This window comes from Abramis brama (assembly GCF_963993115.1).
Source record: "Abramis brama genome assembly, chromosome: 10".
NCBI lineage: Eukaryota > Metazoa > Chordata > Actinopteri > Cypriniformes > Leuciscidae > Abramis > Abramis brama.
Genome location: NC_139972.1, coordinates 12,209,147 through 12,221,893, shown reverse-complemented (window position 1 = coordinate 12,221,893; position 12,747 = coordinate 12,209,147). Strand labels below are relative to the sequence as shown.

The 12,747-nt window shown below is 39.4% G+C and overlaps 1 protein-coding gene across 1 annotated transcript in view; it reads right to left on the bottom strand.

The window, feature by feature from the left end:
* The window catches only part of npas1 (neuronal PAS domain protein 1), a 45,919-nt gene extending 34,017 nt beyond the window's left edge, over positions 1-11,902 (bottom strand). The window contains exons 1-2 of the mRNA XM_084126176.1: positions 10,977-11,902; positions 2,217-2,392 (exon numbers count right to left, since the gene is read on the bottom strand). Of these exons, the coding sequence (XP_083982302.1) occupies positions 2,217-2,311 (95 nt within the window). The 5' untranslated portion in view covers positions 2,312-2,392; positions 10,977-11,902. The remainder of the gene's footprint in view (positions 1-2,216; positions 2,393-10,976) is intronic.
* Positions 11,903-12,747: the final 845 nt, after the last annotated feature.

Here is a 12,747-nt window from a genome sequence, read left to right as displayed (position 1 = left end):
TAAAGCCTCAAAAGCTATCAGTCATCAGTTGAAGGCGCCTCAACCCCTGTGATGTGTGGCAAGAGGAGAATTATCAAGTAGACACAGAGCAAGTGTAATACCATAACATTCTCAAGTTCATTAAGGAAGAGAGGTCATATTTATAGACAAGATAAAGCAAAATCATCCACGAGGTCCAGTCCATCCAATCATAGTACTCAAAGTACTCATATATGGCATATTAGAAATATAATAAGTAAGAGAGTTTTGATATTCAAATGTTTGTGTGAGTGTATAAGTGTGTCCAAGGCCTAGTCCTTGTTTTGTCTAGATGTGTCCATGGTGTGTACATAACAGTCTTACACAAGAATAGTCAAAAGTGGAGCCTAAGAAAGAAGAAAATATTCCCATATAATAATAACAATAATACATATGAATGTAATATATAATTTCAAAAAAGATTTAGTATCTACAATCCTCTCCAAAAGACGTCGGTTGAAGGCAGATCTCAATGTGAGCTTGTGTTCGAGTGTAAGAAAGGGGTGGAGTTTAAACTCTTTCCCAATGATTGAAGAAGTCCATAAAGATGCCTGTTGTTTTACCGGAAGATCGAAGTCGCATCTTTTTGATTACTAACATTCATTTAGAAAATAGATAGGGTGAATTTTCATTTCATGCCAACTTTATGAAGGCCGTGTGATGTCATTTCCAGCAGAAATCTCACTGGAGATCGACAATAAGCGACAAGGTGTCACTCTGGATCTTTTCTGATTCCATCAGCCGCACTCCACACTTTTTCCAGGCGCCTCAGAGTGTGATGACTGACCTACGATCAGGTTCACTGCGGCCGGTAGGAGGCCTGATCTTACATCAGAAGTCATGCACCGGCGTCCAGCCCAAATCCAATCGCTGCGTCTCTTTCCCAGGCTCCCTCCTGGGTGGTGAGCCCCAGTCTTGATTGAGGGATCAATGGAGGGAGGGGCTGTCGCGGAGGCAGGCCCAGGTAGCTGTCGCTCTGATTGGATATCGACTCGCTCTCAATGGGGCCTGAGTGGAGGAATTATGTTGTCACGGCGACTCTACAATTTGTGACTGCACTGAAAGACTGAGCCGAACGCGCCTCGCTCGCTCTCTTTCTGTGTCTGTGACATTGATTCTCATTCATCCTGCAGATGCAGGGCAGCATCAGCACGGGAGCGAGGGATGGCGTGGAAAAATGTGTGTGTGTGTGTGTGAAGAGGGGGACCCACAGAATAAAAGGGAACTGCCAAAAAGCACACATAAAAGAGTCAGTTCCTCAAATTGAAAAGGCACTAATTTATTTGTTTAGACGGGACTGAGTTGTGTTTTAAGGGAAGGAGTGTGTAAATCAGCAATTATTACCTATTTGATTCAGCTTTTTAACAATAGTTTATGACCTATATGTGTGTGCGAGGGAACGGCAGAGGGTTTAAGAGTTGATAAAAACTAATAAAAATTATATTCAATGTAACATTAAAATAATGGGGCTGCAAGATAATCTCGATAGAACTTTATGTGATTATCAAATCAAAGGCTGCGATTTAATTAAATAACTGTATAGTCTGATGCGATACGTGTTTCAAAGCGAAGGGAATGCAAATAAACGTGATCTGGTTTATTCATCGTCTGAGAGCTTCCCGGCACAGTAAATGCAGCGAAGTCCATCTCTGCGTGTGCATTTAGGAAAGCAAACGTGCTCTAGGTTCACTTTATTTACATATTTGCATAATTCCCAACATATTTGTGGGCAGAAGTTTACAGCTATTCAGCAGTTTTCTGTCGAAAATAAAAGCTCAAGGATTGGAAAAGTTTAAAGCTTGAGTTTGAACTCCCGGTCTACAGAATATCACTACAGTATGTGTCATGTTAAGTCAGTCGATCAGTGTTTTGGCCCTGTGAGATTTCTCGGTGTATAAACAGTATTGTTCCAAGTAAAAATTCTCCAAGCTAGAACATCTCATCGTTGTAGTAAGACAACCCTGGAGGGTTCAATCAATACGGAGCCATTGATTCTGTTTAGTTTTATGTCCTCCACAGCTGAGCGGACATTAATAATTCTACAAAAATTTAGTTAATCTCATGCTAATGGATCCAAACCAAGGGCTTACATTGAGCCGTGGCAAAAGCAAAAGCTTGAAAGAGAAATTGAATTGTTAGATGTGTGTTCAGGAATATTCTTCGTCAAGGTGTGTGAGTGTGTGTTTGTTTATCCTCACCAGGGTAAGGTGGGTGGTTTGGCGAGTAGTCCCTGTAAGAAATCCCACTCCACACTCACACACTTCCCCTCGCTGACGAACGGCATGGCCGCCATCACGCCCCCTATGGGCCGCCACCTCTAACTCAGGCTGTGATTGGCCGAGGTTATGTCAGTCCGAGACCCCCAACAGAAGAGCTGAAAGACAAAAGAACAGTCAAATAAGTATTGAAATAAACTATAATGATGCTAACTAGATAACATGATTTGTTTCAGTGTGAAGATATGATAATATTAATGTGTTCTGAGTGTTTTTTAGCATAGTAATCTGGGTGGTTGATAAGTGGTTACATACTGGTTAAAAAAAAAACCCCAAAAAAACACTTATAACCACTAATAAATCAGTGATTTTATTTCCATAAACATTATAAATTACTTTTGAGTTTTGAAAAAACAGTTTACTATTATTATAATAAATACATTCGAGTATAGGCTGCACTGGTATTTAGTACATTACATAATTACGCAATATCTCATGCAAGAGTGTCATTTCGAATAAGCTTCAGACGATTTTAATATTAAATTAACTTACATTTTAAACACAATATTGTCAGTTACTCAAGACTGAAGGCCTCTTCACACAAGCATGTATGTTCTTAATGAAAATTTGCTCTGATTTTTGCATGTAATTTGTCTGTTCATACCAATGCATAAAACAATGTGAAAACGTGCTGATTCAAAATGCAAATTCACTCTCTGGCAGTAGGTGGTGCTTAATCGCTATTCCCCAGTTCTTCAGTAAATAAAGCTCTGCGGTCATTTCCGTTTCTGACCCCCAACTTGTCATGGTGAATAAAGGAAGTGTTTTCAAACAGCCACTGAGATTTGTGTATTTGCGATGGTTTATCAAATAACACCAAATATAATAACAGAGAGCCATTTCTTTTATATATGCCTTTTATAGACTTGCATTTTAGCAGATTCGAGCTGGGAGATTATATAATTTACATTTTACAACAATACAAGCAATCAGGTAGCTGAGATATGCTATATAGTACATACCGCTTAACGTCAGTGACCTGTACTGTATATATCCGGGTTAGGTTGGACCTACAATGTTATTAATGTTCCAAAATACAACAACTTTCTCTCTTTACATCCAACAGGGCTTGTGGCCGTACAGCAAAACCCAAAACCCAAACACACACACACACACACACACACATAATTCCATGAGTTTCCAGGGCTGTTTGGCCGCAGTGCTCGTCCTGGCCCAATCTCTATGACATTTAAAGGGCCAGCTTGCCCTCCAGCAGCGTGATGCCATACCCACAGGCGTGAGATGCCTGCTGGCCCGCTCTGAGTAAATCACAACACAGTCATACTGGCTACATGCCACAGCCCTACACTTCCCCTCTGACCTGACCTGGCACGGTACACACACTCACACAACTAGCACAACATCAGCGGATTCATCATATGGGTCGATGCCACCTCTGACATGACACGAACTTGTATAAAGCCTCGTTAATTTCAGGTGATCCCATGACAGGCACTAGCAACATCATCATGGCTCACAAAAGCTTAGTCATGAGCTGGCAAGACTGTATGAGATGTGCTTTAATGTGCTAATGGCCATCATACATCACTTTGACCATGTTCTGTTGCCCAGAGGAAAGAAAAATCACATTTACTAGTGAAAAATGTTTCAGAATAAATCCTACAGTGAAAAACAATTGGTGTAGAAACAATTATCACTCAAAAATTGCTAGCAAATGTAATAAACAATTACAAAGAAAGGGAGAGTAACATCAAATTAAACGTGAAATGTTTAAGTAAAAAGACTAAAATAGTATTTTCTTGTAAAACATTTTCCAACAATGTTTTATTCAACGAGTTTTATTTGATGTCAATGTTTTATTTCAGATAAGATCACAAGGTCTGAAAATGTGTTCAGATTTGCAAGATACCAAACTCAAACTCAAGCATTTCTCACCAATCTGACCCGAGCATGTTCCACATTTACTTATAGTTCTCAAGAAACATTTTTGAGATAAAGTTGATACCTAAATGAAGCATGTGAACTCAAAATGGCTGATAAATTGTATGTGATGCATCATTTGCTCAAAAATTGGCACATATAAGAGATCAGAAGCACACATGGACAAACAAAACACGTTTACAAGTGAAAGAGTGCAATTAGCATTAGCAACTGTACCACACACACATAGTGATTGCTGGTCTTTAGCCTATCATGCTTCATCTAATCGCGTGCGGGATCTCGCTCAGCATCCTCACTATCTCCACACACATAATGGAGGTCCTGTCCACCATAATTGTTCAATTAACTCTGTAACCTTGATGTGAGGTGTGCTGGCATTCATGCCCTTCGCAAACGTACAATGGCATCAGAGAAGGTCACGTTCTGCTCTGAAAGTCAACTATAAAGTAAAGAGCATCACATCTACTAGACTGAGAACGAGTGCCTTGAAAGCTGGTCTAAAACAGGATCCTATTGCTCAAACAGTACAGCAGTTTTAAGAATGCTAGCAACACCAAGGTCATCGCTTTACTTCTTTGGGAATGCATGAACTGTATAGTATATGCGTATACGAAGAATGCAATGTATGATGTTACAAACCTATGGAAGCTTGTTTCCGCCACAGAATAAATAAAAAAGCTAATTGCAATATTTGATTTCGTAATTCTGCCTTTTTTTTCTCAAAATTGCGACTTTATATCTCACAATTCTAACTTTATAACTCGCAATTGTGAGTTTATATCTCGCAACTCTGACTTTATAACTCGCAATTGTGATTTTATATATCGCAATTGAGAGAGAAAAAAAGTCAATATTGCGAGGTAAAAAGTCGCAATTCAATTTTTAATTATTTTATTCCGTGGCGGAAACAAGCTTCCATACAAACCTGTATGACTTACAAACTAAGATATTTAAAAAATTTGGATTGCGATTGTGATTTTGGATGGATGGATTTATGGATGGATTTAACTAATTTCTATTTAGCTTTAATTTATTTTTGTTTCAGTTTTAGTAATTTTAATACTAAGTTTAAGAAATTCTTTATTGCGAATAGAAAAACAGAAATAGGAATTATTATTCAGACAACAAAGTTTTTCATTTAACCAATATTTTATTTTATTTCAACTTTATATCAATTACCGATTTGTTAAGTAAATAGTTTTTAATTAACGATAACGATGTTTTGGAATGACATGAGGATGAGTAAAATGCACTTTTGAATACTAATGTTGTTCCAATAGCAACAATGACGTGGATCCTAACTGCATGTATGCGGTGGGATTTGGCTCAGGCCGGGGTGCGGGAGCAAACCAAGCCTGGGTGTGTGTTTGGCGGAGCCTGTGGCTGTTTGTTTTCAGATGGGATCATTAATTAGGGCCTCCAGCTGTCAGAGGTTCGTTAGTGCACTCCGCCCCTCCCTATGGAGCTGCCAAATGGGGAAAATGAGCACATTTAAGCCAATCTGCACGGAGACAATACACCATGTCTATTACCAACTCTCTTTCATGCACACACAAACTCCCTCTCTTTTCTCTCCCACAACATTTATTGGTCCCACATTTCCAGGCCAGATATAACACTGCCATTCCGTTTTAAATGTCACATGCAGTGGTATGAGGATGCGTGAAGGACCTCTGGAACATTCTGGATTATTCATTTTTTGTAATGCAGGGTGACTCTGGTGAGTGACCTTTGAATGCCTTTGACAGAAGAAGAAAACAATTCCTGTATGTGGCCATCGGGCACTTTCTCTCTCACTTTCCTGGCACCCGTTTCCTTCCCCCCTTTTTCTCTTAATAAATCTAAACAGCAAACAGCTGTGGTGGGCCGGTCACGTCACACAGATTTCCAGACTTTAATCGGACACTAAGGGATTGACAATTGACGTTAAAATTTCAAAGTACTAGCACTACCAAAAACTGACAGTTCGGTCATTACTTACCTCACGTCATTCCAAATGAATTACTTTCTACCGCAGAACACAAAAGGAGAAATTATGAACAATGGACTGGTTGTTCTTTTCCATGCAATTACGATGAACGGTGACTGAAGCTTTCATGCTTCAAAAAAGCACAATAAATTGATAAAAATAAATAATAATAATCCAGACAACTTGTGCCTTAAGTCAAAAAAGTATTCTCAAGCTTTCATGCGAGAATCATTTGTCGAATGGCCTCAGAAGGCTTTTGCGTCTTTATTCAAAGTTGGAAAACTTTCATCCATTTCAAACATCTCATTTTATTGTAAATGCATGGAAAACAATTCACAAAATCTTCAAAATTTCTGCTTTTATGTTTCTCAGTAGAAAGAAAGAGATACGGCTTGTAACGATCTGAAGGTGATGAGAAAATGTTCATTATTTAAAGTACATTTCAGTCATTTTTACTTTAGTTATGCAGTCGTTTAAAGTTGCAATTATTGATTTGAAATTACGTTTACAATATGTTCATTTCCATTTTGTGCAACAATAGCTTTACTTGCGTTCATTTTTACGTTCATATGTTCATTTCCATTTTGTGCAACAATAGCCTGGTCAAAAATGTCTGATAAACGCAGTAGCTGGTGAACAGCCGTTTCATAGCATAACAGTTACTACATATTTTTTTCATCCAGAGACTAAAGTAACCATTTTATAGTGTTGTTTTTAAACTTAGAATATTCATTTTCAATTGTTTTCTAAGATTGTTTTTGCTCATATGCTGTCTTCCTGTCCTTTGAGTGCATCTAGGATGCATTTTATTCTACAAAAGCTATATGAAAAGAGAATTGATACCTGTGACCCAAACATCCAATTTCACTTCTTTAAATAGTTCAATGTGTTGGCTTTCAATGCAATTCTAAAGGTCCAGTTTGTTCTCTAGTAAAAACGGTTTATTTTCCGGTGAACTTGGGCTTAATTAGTGGCAAATTTGCAACAATCTTCACCAGACGTTTGCCAGAACACTTTATTTCTGGAAGGGTTGCAAAAGTTGCAAAGACAACGTCAGCCATGGGTCACTAAAATACATCTGAGAACAAAAGTCGACTTTAAAAGATTAACCTGGAGTCAAGCATAAAAGAAAATGTCCATAATTTACCTCCTCCCTGTCTTTGATGCACCTATAAAGAGCATTTCAAATTACCGTTTAATAGGGATAACTGCAGAAATGATGTTGTACCATGTAACATGCAATTATATTTGCTTTCAGAATTATTTATCCAACATCTTTGAAGTGCTGTCTATACCGCAACATCTATACTGCATGTAGTTTTCCATCAATATATGGAGCTGTTTCAGCAGAATACTAATTTCTCTTCACATCTCTCTGCATTTGAAGTCCAGCATTAGGAAGTCAGATGTTGTCTCATTTTCTTTGAACGCTGATAAATCAGCTCTGGTCAACTGCATTTCTCTCTCCCTATCTCATTTAACTGGACCTCTCTTGCTCTGCACTCTAGCGGTTTGCCGCTGACCTTGGTGGCTTCCCATCACTCCCAGTCCAAGGTTCTTCTCAAATCCTCAGAGCTGGAGGCTGCATCTTCATCTTCACCTAGCCCATTAATTATCAAATGGAATCAATACTCCATTTGATTAGATCAAACTGACCCTACCCGCCCCTGACCCGCAACGGTAAAACGGAAAGCGTAAAGGATACTGGACTGGCCCCTGAGATCCTGCATCTCGCATGAAGAGAAATGTTGCGTTTTGCTTTTAAATGCCATTTTAAAATGGACAAATAGTGACTATAAGGGATTAAAAGATTGAGAGCAAAACATCAATGAATGTTTTGCTTTTCTCAAGGACCAACTAAGCAATCATTCAACAGTGAAAAAAGACTCCAGTAATCATCACGTGTCTCTCCAGAGTTTCTACACAATAACTGTGTCTCAAATTCAGATATGTCAGCATATGCCGAGAGATTTCAATAAGAACCTGACTAAATAATCTAGATTTGGTTGACTCGGGTTGGATGTGCACAGTTCTATAACTTTTCAAATGCATGGGAAAAAAATGCATTTCAGAATATTAAACACTTGTACTGTAGTTAACTGAATACTGCTAAAGAAAAATACACAATGTATATCTGAAACGCACAGTATTCGGCTCTCAGGCAGGGAACAGGTCCTGAAAACACACAGGGTCAAATAGCCAAAGAGAGACTGACAGAGAGAAGTCTAAAGTCTACATGCAGCCACATCAGAGCATTTAAACGTCCCATTTCATTGGCCAAGTACAACACCATTTGCACACTAGTAAGAATTAGAGGATTTTTCATTATGAAGGATATATTTAATGATATCTATATATAAAATTTATATAGTCTATGCATGTTTCTTGCTTTTTTTCGACACGGACAACTGCAGGATATAAGTGTGAATCGCATAAAACCTTTCATAAACATGTCTGGGTCATATTTCATCCTAGAAATTATATTCTCTTTATTATAAGATACAATTATTGAATTGATGTAATATTTTAACTGCAATTAAATCATATTTCCCCAAGGTTACTGTAATGCAAATATAAAATAAATATATATAATTGTGTATACATGATTTGTTGTACTTTAATTACTGTAAAAACACTTTTTTACACCATTTTAAATGTGTGGGGAAAATAATCTTAAATCACATTTCCCCAAATCTATTGGTACTTTGAAGTAGAAGTTTATATTTTTAAACCATTTAATTTTAATTTATTTTGAGGTGAAAAATGGCCTAAAAGTGTTTTCCTGAGATTCGCCCATCTAGTTTCAAATATATATCGACAATACATCACTGTCGTAAGACAATCTCTGACACTTGAGTGATGCTTATGTACAGATCATGGATGATAAGAGAAAAATTTAAGGATGCAGAAGGTCAAAATCAGTGAATAAGATCATATCTCTCTGACTGCAGGAGGGGTCTGTATATCGACTGGGGCTCTTGTTTGTTTGTTTGTTTGTTTGTGTGTGTGTGTGTTTATAAGGGCATATTGATGTGTGTGTGTCTGTATGTTGAGTATATAAATATCCAAGCGCGTCCCTGCAGAGCTGGGTGTGAGTGGCAGGAAGTGGTTATGTAAGGAGTCACAACGGGCTGCAGTGGACAGCCTGACCACAGATCAGGTCAACCAAGTGTGACACCAACAGCTTCTCACTGACACCTTCCTGACACTGTCTGTCACCAGGCCTGTCTGTCCCGCTCTGAGAGTGTGTGTGTGTGTGTGACGGCTTTTATGGTCCTATTGCTCTCTTGTACATACCTGCATAACTTCTATCAATTCTCAATTCACGCTCATTTCCAAGATGTCCCTGATGTCTTTCGCATATGCGGATATAGCCTTTGGATGTGCATGCTTTACTAACAGGGCGGCTCGCTTTCAATAAAATTGGCATTTTTGTGTCTTTGATTAATACTATTACACGGACTGTTAAATTATACTAAAAGTGTAACGTAACGTTTTCTTCAGAAAACACTATTTATCATCGTCAGGATAAGCAATAATGAAAAATAAAAATGTCTCAGGTTACCAAATTGTAGTAACATCTAAATAAACTACTTTTATTTACGTGAAAAATATAATATGGCTGAATCACTCTGACTATTAAATTGCACCAATGAAAGTATTTTTAAACAGGCAGGTCAGGTAGACCTAAAGCCGCTTAAAGCTTCAACAACTGCTCATTTTCACTTGTGTTCAAACAAATATATTTAATGAGCAACAAGTAGATTTCCAGACTAATATGAAGCTATCGCTTCGAAACACTCAACCAAAGCAAAACGATGAGAAGAAAACGGCAAACAAACTTCCACCACCTCTTAAAACTAAAGTGCCAGGAAAGTTTTTCACTCACTTTTTGTTTTTCTTCCTGGTAAGGCTGCCATAGTAAGTGTGAAAGTGTCAAAATATTCCAAAACATCCTTACATTTAAGTATGCAAGTACACGGTAACTACCGAGTAATAATAATAAACATATTTAAAGTGAAATTATTTTGTGGACCTACTTGAAAACACACTTTGTCATTATTATTACTGTAGCACATGCAATATGTGTAACATTAATGTAATGTTGCCAATATCAACAGAATCCAACTACATTTTCTAGGATGTGCGACAAATTAGGAATCATTTTGTGACAAATCGTTATTAAAATGATCATTATATAATAACATTTGTCGTTACAATGTTAATTATACACAGTTTTTTTCTCAGCAAACATTTAATTTAAAAAACAAGCAGAACTGAATTAAAACGCATTACAATAGCAATTTCGTTTCTTTAATAATCCCCATGCTAAGCCCAAACTGACTGATGAAGGAAAAGGTTAATATTTACCCACCCCTTTCATTTCTAATACAAATCCAGTCATTTAGAAGAAGCTGTTAAATCCAAAGACATCAGATAACAGAAGACAAGCGCCTCGCCGCTACCATTCACTACCTTCCACAGAACACGCCGTCAATGCAAAGCGCACTAATCTTGTAAAATCCACTAATTAAGTGAGAGATGATGTTTGAGAAGGAGCCAAGGTGGTCCGCACAATTAACCCCAGCGTTCCCTCCCTCCGCTCCCAGTACCTCCGTCATTAAGGGGGAGAGACGAGTGTGCTTATGAGCAAAGTGTCTTTCCCAAAAAGTTTCTCAGGAAGCCAAGCCTTCCGGCATGAAGCCATCAACAAGTTTGAGGAGAAAGGGGAAACCCTCCGCTCGGATCTTAAAACTGTCAGACATGTGACAGTCTGACATGTGTGTGTCAAGAGCAGTTGCGTGACTCACCTGATGTGCATGTCCACCTCTGAGCAGCTGTTTCGAGGGCAGACGTATCCCTCCTCCTCTTCTTCTTCTTCTTCAGTTGTCTCGGACCCGTCCGAACCGTGACCCTCCCCTCCGCTCAGTCCACGTTCCAGGACCCCTCGCACTCCCACACACACATACAAACACTCACACGGGGGGGTGACAAGGGGGTCAGACGGGGCCAAGAACAATCCCAGCTGCTGGCACAAAAGAGTAGGCGAACACACAGCGGTCTGCTGCCGCAAGAGCGTGTTTGTGTGTGTGTGTGTGTTTGTGGGAGCACGGCGGCAGCGACCGTGCTCTCGCTCTCTCTCCTCCCTCACTTTTCGACCGGGATCGTCTCAGATATGACTGGAGTTAGAGGATGCGAGTCTGTTTCCTTCTCTGGCGTGCTCCCCGCTTTGGCTCTCTCTCTTTCCTCGTTGAGCTTCTTTTCTTTTCATTTCCTCTTGGGAAAGCTGCACGCACCGGTCGTCTCTTCACTCGCTCCCCCTCTCTCGCTCTCTCTCTCTCTCTCCTCAATCGCTGGTAAATATAAAAGAAATGCTTGTACGGCCCCTACCTCTCTCTCTCTCTTTCACACACTCTCTCTCTCTCTCGTTTCTTTCTCGTTTACACTCCCTCCTCCCCGCTGCCCTCACTTTTCTTTCTCACTGTCAAAGCTGCCTTTCAAATGCTGATTAGCACACAGAGTAAAAAAGAGAGAGGGAGAGTGGAGTTATGGCTAGCGTTCGGCTAAGATTCCGTCACATTCGACTTGAACACCACTTCTCTCAGACAAACACACACTTGAGTTTCCGTCCTCAAGGTAACTGCTCTACGATATCATCTCGCCCCAATGGGCTCTCGCACTAACAAACACTGAGCGGATAAACCTGCTCGGACTGTTTCGCGCACCCGCGCCCCTCTCCCACCCCTTCCCGGTTCGTTCTTCTTGCCCTCAAACACCACTCAGAATATTGATACATCACCCCCTCCTCCTTTCTTTCCTCCGTTTCTCTCTCTCCATCACTCACTTTCTCTGCTGAATACTGATAGGCTGTCTAGTCCGTGGTCTGGGTTTCAAATTCTCATTCTCTCTCGCTTTCCTCCGTGCGCTCGCACAAAAGCTCTCCGTAACATAAAGGCAAAAACGGCAGAAGTTAATGCACTGAGCACAACATAAATTCACTTAAGCACCATTTCAGATTATGTCAAGCCAGAAATTGGCGTAAGTGCTCCGGAAGGAGGAGAAAAGAATGTGTGCGGCTGTAAACGCAGAAACTGATGCGGAGGCGACAGGATAATAAGAAAACAAAGAAGTGCGTGATAAATGCGAAGGAGAACTCTTACTTTTGCTATTGTCAGTGAGAGGGACAGAGAAAGACAGTGAGCCAGGGAGAGAAATAAAGGACAGCAGGACAGTCCAGATCATTGAAGATCTCCTCCAAAGTTTAAACAGCTGACTGAAAAGTTGGCGAACACGCATCCAGTCACACAAACACACACATTTAGCCAGCTATCTGAATGAGGACAGACCATAGACTAGTAATGCTCAAATTGTGAGCAGTCAGAAGTCTGTTCTGTTGTGAAATCTTAAAAAGAAAAAGAAAAGTTGCAAAAGTTTTTTTTTTTTTTTTTTTTTACAGGGATGCATTAGAAGAACCTTGTTTTTTTTGGTCCCCCAAAGAACTTTCCAGTGAATAGTTCATAAAATAACCTCTTTTTTTTTTTTTCTTACTGTGAAGAACATTTTAAAAGATTTTTTTCCCCG